Here is a 13,238-nt window from a genome sequence, read left to right on the forward strand (position 1 = left end):
AACTAAGTGCACAAAGATATACATGTTGGGGGACCTTTAGATTGTCTCTCCTTTTCCACCACAAAGGTGGTTTACCAGCCTCTGCAACAGAATAACATGCAGCTGTTAAACAGTGAGGCAGATCTCTGTGGACCGATAGAAGAGGAATGTCAGGACACACGGCTGAGGGAAGGAAGCATGGGTAGCGTGTGGCGTGCCATTTTTGTCTTACCTCCTTCCCCCTATGACCCTCTAGTAAACCTGCCAGGCTCTCAGTAGTAGCCATAATGTTCATAAGCTTTGTGTGGGCAGCAAAACAGTTCTAGAAGACTACACACCGAACTGTTAACATCAGTTACCCTTGGAGATGAAGAACAGACCTTTTGTTCCCCCATCAAGTAACAATAAAAGAATAACAACCCATAAAAATTACCTCTTGTGAAATACCGTCTTCATGGTTAATATGAGTTCACCTTGCTTTGGCATTCCTTTCTCACCCCCAGATAAAAGCTGAAGATGACCAGCCCCTCCCTGGGGTCCTTTTATCCCTCAGTGGGGGCGTGTTTCGTTCCAACCTCTTGACTCAGGAAAATGGCATTCTGACTTTCTCAAACCTGGTAAGATGTCCTATCACTTAGCGCCCGCCTATGTTCCCCACCAGGGAGCAGGGATGTGGTGTGTGTAACTTACATATTGCTTGACAATGTGAGAACGGAATACCAGTGTGGAGTGTTTGAAATTTCTCAGGGGACCAAATGTAATTAGAGTATTGCTCTTACTAGAACTTAATGCGGCTGATTCATGTTCCCTTCTGCACACGCTTCTTGTTTTCTGGTCACCCACTTGTCACAAAGACAATGTAATTAATGACCTGGCCACAGAGGCTCCTGTCTTAGGAGGCCCTTTGTTTTACCACAGGATCCTGTTGTTTATAATGCTGAGTCTTGTTCAGCATTTAGCTTATATTTCTTCTGCAAAGCACATTCTGCATGGTGTGAAGATAGCACCAATTTTTCATTCCAGAAGTAATCTGAGCCCTTGGCCGATAGGGACTGAGGAAATGTACGTTGATTGGCCATCTTGTCAGTCCTTAGAAAAAGTGACTGTTACAGGGATGTCACAAGCAGGCAGTGAGGTATATCTGAGAGGTTGCATACTGTGTGGTGATGCACACCGCGGTTCAAATCTTCCCTCTGCTTCTTACTTGCTGTGTTATCTCGGGCAGGTTCCTTGACCCCTCTGAGCCTCAGTTTCTTCATCCCTAAAATTCAAATGCTTGCTTCCTTACATAGTTACTGAAGACATATTATAACGACAGCGGCTATTGTTAGAATTGTAATTGTTGTTACTGTAACTGTTTATGGTAGAGTCAGTGGTGCCATTTCTGTCTGTCTAGGAAGTGCTGGAGCCCCTCTGGCGTACTTCTAGTCCATCGTGACTTGACTCACCCCGTTTTAAGCCTGACCTAGACATGGCCGCGGAGGCTCAGTTTGTGGTTGTCTCTTGGCAGAGCCCTGGCCAGTATTACTTCAAGCCCATGATGAAAGAATTCCGGTTTGAGCCATCCTCCCAAATGATCGAGGTGCAGGAAGGGCAGAACTTGAAGATAACCATCACTGGGTACCGAACGGCCTACAGGTTAGCAGCCCCTACCCCCTTCTCTCCTGTCCAGGCCTGGGCTGTGGAATTGCTCTCATGCTTCTGTCATCTAGGCGTTCATTCCACCCTTCATGCGGATTTTCTTTGGAGCCCAGCGAGATAAGATAGGAGGCCCAAAGATTTTTGACTACTGCCCTTTCCTTCTGATGTCTCAAACGAGTGACTGGTATCTCAGTCACAAAGTTCCTATTTTGAAACAGGCCTGAGAGAGCCTATATAGTTGCTTAAGATTTTTACTTTTTAAAAAAGTTGGAAACTTGACTTGAATTTTCAAAAGGAGGACATGCATCCACTTGAGTAAAACTTTAAAATGTTAAAAAAGAGCACACGGCGTAAAATTTTCCTCCTATCCTTGTCTACCAGCTACCCAAGCTTTCCAGTGTTTTAAATACTTCCAGAGATGGTTTATGCAGGTACTAGGCTGTGTGTGTCTATGTGTATATTTGTATACATACACACGTATATGTTTCTGCATGTTTACAAAAGCACTTGAGGTAAACATTGATTAACCAGAAAGAGTGGGTTCAGAAAAATGGACCGTTTTCAACAATGGAATAAAAGAGGAAATGATTTTATTGAATGCTTCATTATTTAAACTTAAGCTTGACAAAAATAAAATACAATGGAATAAAAATAAAGCTTAGCCTTTTTAAATTGCAAATTTCTGGAGCATCCCTTAAAATGTATGAAAAGAGGTACTGATGATATCCTGGCTGGCTTCAGCCTTCTGGTGGGAAGGACAGATTGGCAAGTGACACAGCTGGATCGGAATTGCTTGGGTCCTTGGTGCACAGTTCTCCACTGAGCTGTTTTGCCGTGTAAATTGCTGGTAAATGCAGGACACTCTACCTGAACGCCATTGCGTGCTTCAGAAAATCCGAAGAATATCATGTTCCGTTTTTTCTCTTGTTACTCTAGTTGCTATGGCACGGTTTCTTCTTTAAATGGGGAACCAGAGCAGGGTGTCGCCGTGGAAGCGGTAGGACAGAATGACTGTAGTATTTATGGAGAGGACACCGTGACCGATGAAGAGGGCAAGTTCAGACTACGTGGCTTGCTGGTGAGACTTTGACTATGTTTTATTCGGGGATTTTTTCATACTGTGTCAGGAGGTGTCCTGGGGTGTCCCCCAGACTGCTAGGAATGGGTTAGGCCAGAGGGCTGGGGAGGCGGGTCAAATTCTGGAACCCTCTCAAATTTTTCTTAACTGATACATCTTACCTTTTACCTAGTGGACATATTGGGTTGGGGTTTTGAGGCCAAGTAGAGTTGGAAACCCTAGGTTTGGTATAACTGGTGCATGGCATTGGGTAGTTATGGCTTAGGCCAGGGCTCTCAAACTAATGGCCTTTGGGGCCAAAGGAGAAGTGCAAATGATTGAAGGAGGCTGGGTGTTCAGTAGGGAATGGAGAGGGCGTGGCCCATGTAAAAGTCTCGAGAAGCTACCCCTCAGCTCCAGCTCATTGTGACCATGTGGGAAGACAGTCTGAGGGTAAACACACAGTTTGAATTTTTAAAAGAGTAGTTAGAAATTCAGATTTCCGTGTGAGAACTCCTGACTGTTAGATGTTCACAACTAATTAAAAAAAAATTCTTTGTGTGGGCCAGACCACCACCTTATTTGTCCTTTTGGCTGCTAAATGACAACATTTGGTTTTGGATTTATAGTGTTTTTTCCTCAATTTTTATTTGTGCATCCATTCATATGCTCATTCAACAGATGCTGAGTATATACTGTAGAAGTCACAGAGGGAGTATGGGTTGACATAGGAGTCACTTGGATTTGGGCTTGGGTCACATCCTTTCAGATTTACAAACTATATGTTCTTAGTCGACCCCAGAGATAGTCGTACATATTTAGGCACCAGACTGATGTTTGCCCAAATCACATGAGCTGAGATGCAAATCAGTTCGCCAGTTGATTTAGGTACTTTGGGGCAATGCTGTTCTTTCCCAAAGACAAGAACACTCATGTCCAATGTTCAGGGCACCCCCACTGTCAGATATTGAGGTACCTGGAAGTCAGGTCAGGGGCAGGGCAGAGACACTGATCTTTTTTTCTTTTTCAAATAAATGTGTAACGAAAAAAGTAATTCAGAAATGTAGAGACAAATGTTCACTTATACTATTAAAGCCTTGCTTTTAAGTTGAATTCATCTGATTTGCAGCCTTCATCGAAATTCTCCTTTGAACTCATCTCTCTCTTTATCAGAGTTGCCACTAACCCATACACCAAGTAAAAAAACAAAAAACTTTATTTCATCAAGGCAATTTACTGTCATCTATTGGAAAATTGTCGTCATGTGCTAGCTTTCTCAGAACAAAATATTGCTGTTTGCCAAAAATCATCTGAGTAAATATATGAGGTCTATACAGGAGGTATCCAGCCACGTACTATGAAAAATGGAGACCTTCAGAAGATACAAGATACAAGAAACATTATACATAGGGCAACGACGCCTCAGTCCCCTTCAAAGTAGGCACCTTCAGACCTCACACAGGTTTCTCAATCGCCATCAGCTGCCTTGTCGTATTTTCCTAAATCTCATTGATGGTCTGAAGTCTATACCCTTTCAAACGTGATTTTAGTTTTGGGAAAAGCCAGAAGTCGCAGGGCGCCAAATCTGGGGTGTATGAGGCTGAGTCACCTGGGTGATTGGATGTTTTGCCAAAAACCTCTGCATGAGACATGATGCATGAGTGGGTGCATTGTTGTGATGAAGTTGCCAATCACCGGTAACCCATAGCTATAGCCTTCCGAATCATGTGGATAGCTTCCATGGAGTAATGCCCCAGCTTAACACAAAATTTGATGCAGAGTTGTTGCCCTACCCTTGGATAGGGCTTTTTCACCCATGAAAAATGTTGTTTTAAATGCGACAGCCACACAGTACACATGCTCACTCAATGGTGTCTACTGCCCCCATTGACTAGTACAGTGAGGTCATCATTGTTCACATGTGCACATTCTGTTTCACTCTCCTTGGCTGCCAGGTTACATTGATGTCGCACAAACATGATGTCGGTTCTTGTTATATTAACAATGACTGGACTTTTTCTGGACAGACCTCATATACACATCAGGTGTTCAGTGTCTTAGAATGGTGACTTTTTGGTAAACATGATATGTGCCTGTAAACTTGAAAAACAGAATAAAAAGTATAAAGAAGAAATTTTTTAAAAAGGATAAACCCAAATCCATTTTCCAGAAATAATATTCATGGTGAGCATTTGGGAGTGTTACTCCAGATATCACTTGATGCATGTATACAATAGAGAGGAGGGGTAGACAGCAGGAAAGAAGAACTTTATCAGACTAGAAGTACATTATGTTTGCAACTTTGAAATAAGAAACCGCATTTAATTTTCTTTGGGTAGAAGAAACTGGGTGAGGATTGAGGAGTCGCAGAACGTCACATAAAATGTGTCTTCATTAGGGTGCTTCTTAAAGGAGCTCGCCAGAAGGTTGACAGGCCGCAGACTGGGAACTGAACTAGGTGAGGCAGGAAAGCTCTGTCCTGGTGGGGGCCTGCAGTCAGAGCAGGCTCAGCTCAGGTTGCATGTGACAAGCCTCTTTCTTGAGAAGTGACTCCTGGGTTTGTTTGCAGCCGGGATGTATGTACCACGTGCAGCTCAAGGCAGAAGGCAATGATCACATTGAACGGGCCCTCCCCCACCACCGAGTAATTACGGTAAGGCGTGAAGTTCTTCACTGTGGTGTGCATGCTTCCCTGATCAAAAATCCTTCACTTCTCCTGTGGCTGTCTGCCTTTCATCTGTGGCGGGTTGCGGGGGGGGGGGGAACTTCACATCCTAATTAATGGTCCTCTTAGAATAGTATCATCTTCCGAAGCAGCATCTTGTGGGGTTTTTAATGAACAGTGTGGCTGTCAGGCATCCAGAGAAGAAATTTGAACTGTTGTTTCCCCACTTTTCCTGCAAGCTCTGATCATTATTCTGCAAGTTAAGGATCTTAAGGCACAAGTAGCTTTTCCACTCAAGGGAGTGTAATAAAGCGAACATGGACTTAATTGGTAGCAGGGCCACCCAGTTTCCGTACATTCGGATGACTTTTTTTCCCCCATTTGGTGGGCAGAGTCTTTTTGATATTCCAAGTAATGACTTGGCTAATTGACCCCTAAAGAGGCAACCCTCCAGGCCACAGGAAGCCCCAGAATCTCTTGGAGCTTTTTTCCCACAAAATAGCTATTGTTTGCTAGACTACAGGGCTTGGGTGGGACGAGAGGGACTGCCTCTTGGTATCTTCAGTAGGTGGCTTTAGGCAGGAAGTTTATGAGGGGTTAGAGAGAGGTGGTAGGCCATGGAGGACTGGTTAGCCTAGAAAGTCGATTTTTTTGACATCCTTATGGCATCTGGCACTTTAAATGGCTGCATCTTACAGGTGAGTGTTTCCTTGCCATGGCGACTAGGCCAGGGTCACAGGCAGCCATGGGTATTGCGGCGCAGCAAACACGCACGAGCCGGCAACAAAGGAGAGAGCACACGCCCACCCAGAGGGGGCAGCTGCTCTTGCTGATTGCTGCCAGGCAAGAATACCTTTCTCTTTTTTCAAAAGAAACTGGAAAATACGGATGTTTTATATATGAAGTTTTGAAAAATGTTGGCAAATAATTAAAACTTAGAAAACACATCACATTTGTCAAACGGAATGTGTCTGTGGGCTGCGTGTAGCCCATCTACTTAACTGTCAGATTGTGACCTTGGACTTAGGCTTCTTCTGTGGTAAACTTTGAGCCCTTTAATATAGGAAATAAAGTTTGTTATGAAATAGCCCCTGTGATGTCACACAGTTAGAGTAGAAGTTCTTTTTTCAGCTTCCTTAATACCAGCATTCCTTATTTCTTTCTAGGTGGGCAATAACGACATTGATGATATAAACATCATCGTTTTCCGGCAGATTAATCAATTTGATTTAAGCGGAAATGTGATCACTTCCTCCGAGTATCTTTCTACATTATGGGTAAGGCCAGCTTTTTAAGGTGAAAATACCATGTTGTTTTCAGCCTGGAGACAAGTAGGAACAGGGTGTCTGGGCCTCTCTGGCACTTGCTTTACATACTAAAGGTGGAGATGCTGAGCGCTGAGGTGGAGATTTAAGAAACTTCGATCCCAGCATGTATCTGGGAGAATGATTGCTGATTGCTGGAGAGAAACGTGTTCTGGTTTCAAATAAGTGTTTTGCTAGCAGTATGTATCTTTGGAAGTATTGCAGAAGAAGCTTAATGAATGATCAATATGATCTCGAGCCACACATTTCAACCATTGTGCCACAAGAATTTTTAAAACATGCAGTACCTGACTGTTTAGTCACGGGTATTGACTTCTTTTCCCTGAGATTGTCAAATAAAAAATTAAACAGCCAACACAACAATAGCCATCCGGTGTGAATGCCGTTTTGAACCATAAATATATAGGTTATATAATAGAGTTGCTCTTATCGGTCATGTCATATAATAAGGTGGAGTCTGGTTGGTTAATTCTCAGTACCAGAAATACTTATATACAAGCATAGGTTCCTGATTTTTTAAAAAGTTAACTTTGGAGCAAAAAGGGTAGGTTTTTATTATTATTATCCTTGTAAATCACTCAAAATTATACCTTATTTTTCAGTTTGACAAAAATTATATTTTGGTGTGCAGCAGAATTTTAATAATTAGTTTATGGGTGCCATGAGATGAAAAAGGTTGAAAATCACTGATCTAGAGTCTGAAACAAATACAATTTTAAGGCAGAGTGTTTCATAACTGTTTAAATTCTGTCCCGGGTGGAGGCGGTGGGCAGTGGACTAGAACTCAGACGGTCTCGGCTGTCTCCTGTCACGGGTGGCTACTTACTTTGCTGCCTTTGGCAGTCACTTCATTTCTGTGGAGCTTGGTTTCCTCCTCTGTAAAGCCAGGGTGTTAGACTCAGTGACCTCGTAAGGTCTCTCCAAGCTCTAACAAAATGTCATGTCTGTAATTAATGAAGAAATGTTTATACAGTGCCCTGTGATCCCTTGAAAGATGTTAACGAATTGCTGTGGGAGTGCTATTTTTCAGAGGCACTTGTAGTTTGATGTGCAGTGAAGTATTAGACTTGCGTGAGAATGTGCGCTTCGGTTTTAACTCACCTCTTAACTGCTCTTCAGTCCAGGGTTGCAGGCCTGTTGCCAGCAGGGAGTGAGGAGGGCTGGCTGGGAGAGCCTGAGTCCCGGACAGCGGGGCGAGGGGGGCAGCTGGGGGACGGCGGCGCTGCCCCCCCGTTCCCTTTGACTCTTCCGGCATTGGGAATTCGGGCCCAGGGTTGACACCACTTTCCAGTTTTCTGGAGAAGATGGAAGGTGGAGTTATTTGAAATCGCCTGATTTTTAAAGAAAGGGATGAATTCAGATTTACTTAAAACACTGCACAAATCGAAGAACATGTATTTGGTCTTAGGTGTGACCTATGGGCCTCCAGTATTTCCTGTTTTAGGAAAACTGCTCTTGACGTGTGTGTTATTTAGAAAAGTGTCCGCATGGGCCCCGGGGAGGGGGCGGCGCTGGCGTTCTCCGGTGGCAGGTGCAAGGAGGAGCCCCCACAGCCTTTAGCGTCGGCAGGACTGTGCCTCCCTCTTCTCATAGCCCATCCCGTGGGGTGTGACAGGCAGCAAACCTGGGCTGGGGAGAGAGGGTGGCCAGGAACAAAGCTCCGCATTGCGGGAAGCAGCCTGGAGAACCAAATGCAAAATGGGGGCGGGTTTCAGGTTTAAGATGACAGCATGTGGAGAGGCAGCGCCAGGGTGATGAGACTTCAGTAATGTGGGTTGAATCCCAGGCTCCACCATGTACAAATTGTGTGACCTTAAGAGACGCAGGCTCCCTGATGATGATGCAGGTTCAGGAGTCAGGATTGGTGACAGTATATGTAAGGAACCTGATGCACGCCTGGTGTGTTACAGATATGTTCGAAGCTATCCTCTTTAATATTAACATTATACTATTATAACCATTTTGAGTTGTTAACATAAGTCATCAGAATCTACTTTAAATCTTGCCTTTCTTTGCATGGCCTGTAACTGGAGTCTCGGATGCTTGAGGGGATGTATTAACGTATGGCCTGGCGGGAGGACGGCTTGTCTTTCAGACATCCTTGCTGCGAAAGGTCCTTCCCCCCCAAGAGATAAGCTATCCTGAGGATGTCTGAAACGTAAGGTTTATCGTGTTTCAATTCAAAAGCCCATCTTGCTTTGTTTCTGCTCTCCAGGTAAAGCTTTACAAAAGTGAAAACCTCGACAATCCAATTCAGACGGTTTCTCTTGGCCAGTCCCTCTTCTTCCACTTCCCGCCGCTGCTCAGAGACGGCCAGGTAATGAATGGCCACAGCGACATTCTCGTTCTGTCTTTGTTTTACTAAATCCACTTTTTAGTTTAAGGAAGCATAGTTCTCTCGTTTTCTCTCTAAATACTGCTCTGCAGAAATGGTTGCCATTGTCCCCCTCTCTGAATCAAAGGAGATTGCGCCCTGAGTGATTTCTTAATTAGTGTTTTTCTGTTTACAAAAATAAGCTACGTGGCAGGAGAGTTTGGGGGAAAAATCAAACATAACTTCCACATCCAGAAATAACCACTGTTGACATGTTGATAAGTGTCCTTTTGGTCTTTTTTCAATGTGTGTGCACATATGTGTTTATATATACTGACATATTTATTTTAATAATTCAAAGCTGGGACTCTCGTACATCATTTTGTAATCTGTGCTTTTCGATGAAGAATATATCACAAGTCTTTTCCCATCATAAATCATTCATAAAATGATTTTTAATGGTTGTATATTAGTTCATAGTATAGGAAATACCATAATTGATTTAACCAAGGTGCTAATGTTGGACATCATTTGTTGATTATGGAATGTTTATTATCAGTTCTAATTGGATAGAGAAAACTTCTATCATTGGCACGGTGGGCGCAGTCTTCCCAAAGGGTTTGGGTCCTTTTGGGGGACTTGGCCTGAGGATGTCAGTAGTGAGCCTGTCCTCTCCTGGCTTCCTATCACCTGCCACAGGGGTGATACACTAAGGCCTTTCTTGGCATGAAATGGCTATAAAGTAATGAAATCGGCTGAGATGGAGTTTTGGGGTTCCTCTTCCTTTCTCCAGATGCCCCCTGAAATAGATGCTATAGGCAGCACAGCAGTGTGGAAACAGCGTGAGCGCACGCTGGACAAGTCACTCTTAAGGTCTTTGGGCCTTGCTCTCCCCATCTGTAAAATGGGGGTCATCATCCTGGTCTTCTCAGTGTTTGAGAGCAGAGCAGGCATTGACCTGGCACACGGGGCGCAGCACACAGGGCCGTGACTATCACTGGTACCTTCCCAGTGATGCTGTACTCTTAAAACGTGCCAGCTAATGAGCCACCAAAGTGTTGTCCCTGAAAAGTCAACCTCATTTTGGATCGCAAACAGCCTTCCTCGGTTTGATCATGTACCTCCATCACTAGGATTGGCTCATGAGAAATTCTCGTGTTTCATAAAGTCACATCCTCAAAGGTCCAAAATTGTTGTGGTTGGATACACTCATAAAAAGTGCCCCTGGCCTTCTAAAGCTTTCTCAGAAGGCATAGTCTCAGGGATGTTGGAGACACACGGCTGTCCCTGATGGGATAGCTCCCTGACGTTCCTCCTCTGAAGGTTGCGACCTTGGTTTTGTATATGTAAACTTGGGGATTTCATTGAAAAAAAAAAGTCCTTTATATTGCAGCCATATGTTAGGTTTTAGTTTTCATTTGCTTTGCTCAAACTGCCCTTTATTAAAAATTAACTTTTTATTTGTGCACAGAATTACGTTGTGCTCCTGGACTCCACGCTCCCCAGATCCCAGTATGACTACATCTTGCCACAAGTTTCTTTCACTGCAGTGGGCTACCATAAGCATATCACCTTGATTTTTAATCCCACGGTAAGGAAGAGGGGGAGTTTTGTAAAACCCCCTGGGGCTATTGGGAGAAGGAAAATTCACCCAACCTGTGTGCTAGGTAGTAGGTGGAGTCAGGACCGCTGTTTAAAGGGCCCTCAGCAGTGGGCCCCTTTAGCATCCGGGATTTTGTTGATGTACTCGGATCTCCCCAGATGCATTTCTACTTTCCCAAGCACTGGTGCCTGAGTTCCCTTTGAGGAAGAAACTGGCCATGAGAGGGTTGGAATTGTTTAGGTGAGTGGCTCAGGTGTCACTTTTGGGGGAGGTCACCACTACGCCACTACATCATGATTGGTGGCATTGTGGTCCTGTGGGAGGCCTATGATACCTGACCCGCCCAAGCTTCTAGAGCCAGCTGCCAAGTTACAGGACATACACAGAGGCTTCCAGAGCACGTAATGGACACCACCAAATGTAGGTTGTGGAAAACTGCAGGACAACAATGTGAAACCTGATTTATATGACAAATTATAAGAGGAAAAAAAAAACAAGATATGGAAGAGATAGCTGTAGGTTAAAAGAAATTATTCCATTTATTCGTTATTTGCAATGTGTAGATCTTATTGGACCTTGTATCAAACAGACTATAAAAAAAGAACAGACCTGTGGTCTGTGTTCTGATTGGCCCAGATCAAAGTTGAGGGTTCTATTGGAACAAAGGGCGAGTGGCCACTGGGAAACAAGTAGCAGCTGTTTCGTCTCCGTACTAGGTGTAATCTCCAGGACTAGCTTGTTCAGCGCTAGGTGTCTGAGCCTGGAGCAATGGGTTCTCCGTATTTCCTTGTAGGAAAAAGACCATGTATAGCTGGGACCCAACAACACCAAACCTGTTTACTTCTCAACCGCAGGGACGCCCTGCCCTCCACAGCGCTTCGTTTCCTCAGTTTAGACAGTGGAAGTTCAGGGGGTGAGGACTACCTTGTGATGGACTCTGTTCCTGAGTTTCGAAGAGCAAGTAATGTGTTTGGATAGTGAAGGGTCCATTTGAAAATTGATGCAAGTTGCCTCAGTTTCTTAATTTGGACAGAGTTTGGATCGTGGGGGATACCTGGGTGTCCGGGGGTAGCCAATTCAGAAGGCTGGTGGGTCCCGTCCGTATCAGAGGGGAAAGCGGGTAAGGGATGGTGCTTTTTGTGTTTGCAGAGGAAACTGCCTGAGCAAGACATCGCGCAAGGTTCCTACATTGCCCTGCCTCTGACCCTGCTTGTCCTGTTGGCTGGCTATAACCATGATAAGGTAGGAAACCCAGAGACCTCAAGAGACAGCAGATATGTCAGCCAGTGTGGTCCCTCACAGCTGTGAAGCGACAAAAGAATGTTCAGTGTTGCAGATATTACAACATTTTAGGGTTGGAAGGGGCTGTAAAGGCCTCAAATCCATCCTCAAGGCCTTCTTTCAAGGCCATAAACATCCATGACATCTCTCCTAATCCTTAAACCCGGAACACTTCTAGGCAGGTGTTGCTCAGAGACAGCCAGCCGTCTCTGCCAGCCCCCTCTAGTGCAGAGGCCTGCCTCCTTCTGAACTGAGGGCCACCCATCAACTCATAGCGGGTGGTGACGGTGCCTGAAAACGGAGCCATGCTGATAGGCCGGACCCCACAGTCCATTGGGGCAGAAGTCCCCTGGCTTCCCTCTCACACTCTCTCTCTCTTTTTAGCTCATTCCCATGCTGTTGCAGTTGACAAGTCGACTGCAGGGCGTCCGGGCCCTTGGCCAGACAGCCTCTGACAGTAGTGGCCCAGAAGATGCCAAGAGACAAGCCAAGAAACAGAAGACAAGGCGGACGTGAGGAGGAGGAGGAGAGGCAGAGACATGTCCCCTGGGACAGGCCACAGCCAAGGGGCAGCCCTGCCGCTGGCATGCAGACGTGCCTGTGACTCACTTCAGACCGTGCTCTTTGCCCGTGCACTCTGTCAGCTTAGCCGCCTGCGCCTGTCCCCCTTGTCCGGCCTCTCAGTGCAATGCAATGAATGGGCCCTCCTGTCACTCTGCTGAGCGCAATTTATTTTCTGAGTTGAAGATAATTTATTATTATTATTTTTGTCAAAGAGGTATTTAAGCTGTGCTGGTGGTGTGAGAATGTAATTGTTTATCTTCAGCATTCGTTTGCAACAAACATGGGTGTTGGCCCCCTCACGAAGCCCCTGTTGGAGTTACCTTTTCCTTTAATGTCACTTTGCATCCAAGATCCCTGCTGGAAACTGTTCAGTGTGTGTCTACTACTAGGAGGGTATGTTAGGAGGTGAAATCAATAAAACTGCCGTTCATTTGTGTTGTAGCTCATCTCAGATATTTTTCTTGGATGACATTGGCATAATGCCAGGGCCACAAATGAAGGTGCCTAGAGGGGCCCGCAGGTCCTGAGTGAAAGGCTGGGGTGAGAATACCCTCAGCAAAGGCAAGATGATACACGGCCGCTGTCTCGGCTTCCGTGGGGAAAAACGGGACGGTGGGCTTGTGCCAAGTGAAGCGCACCCACCCTGTCTAAAGGAGCTGGTTTCTCTAGCTCACCGGGGCCCTGCAGGAATGTGTGCTCATATTTCTAGGGAAGCCAGAAAGCGTTTATGTGAAATCTCCCCAGTTTTAAATGTCAGCAGCAAATTAAATTTTTAAAAAGACCACATACTTCTGGCCAAACAAATTGCA

The 13,238-nt window shown here is 45.0% G+C and overlaps 1 protein-coding gene across 1 annotated transcript in view; it reads left to right on the forward strand.

Moving 5' to 3' along the window:
* Positions 1-13,001, forward strand: part of LOC129083715 (BOS complex subunit NOMO1) — a 49,682-nt gene extending 36,681 nt beyond the window's left edge. Inside the window, exons 23-31 of the mRNA XM_054589629.1 lie at positions 483-596; positions 1,490-1,617; positions 2,557-2,698; positions 5,247-5,330; positions 6,509-6,619; positions 8,883-8,984; positions 10,453-10,572; positions 11,734-11,826; positions 12,250-13,001. Coding sequence (XP_054445604.1) covers positions 483-596; positions 1,490-1,617; positions 2,557-2,698; positions 5,247-5,330; positions 6,509-6,619; positions 8,883-8,984; positions 10,453-10,572; positions 11,734-11,826; positions 12,250-12,381 — 1,026 coding nt within the window. The 3' untranslated portion in view covers positions 12,382-13,001. The remainder of the gene's footprint in view (positions 1-482; positions 597-1,489; positions 1,618-2,556; positions 2,699-5,246; positions 5,331-6,508; positions 6,620-8,882; positions 8,985-10,452; positions 10,573-11,733; positions 11,827-12,249) is intronic.
* The last annotated feature ends 237 nt before the right edge of the window (positions 13,002-13,238 follow it).

The sequence above is a fragment of the Pteronotus mesoamericanus genome, unplaced genomic scaffold, assembly GCF_021234165.1.
Source record: "Pteronotus mesoamericanus isolate MK-2021 breed Mesoamerican mustached bat unplaced genomic scaffold, CSHL_Meso_final scaffold_167, whole genome shotgun sequence".
NCBI lineage: Eukaryota > Metazoa > Chordata > Mammalia > Chiroptera > Mormoopidae > Pteronotus > Pteronotus mesoamericanus.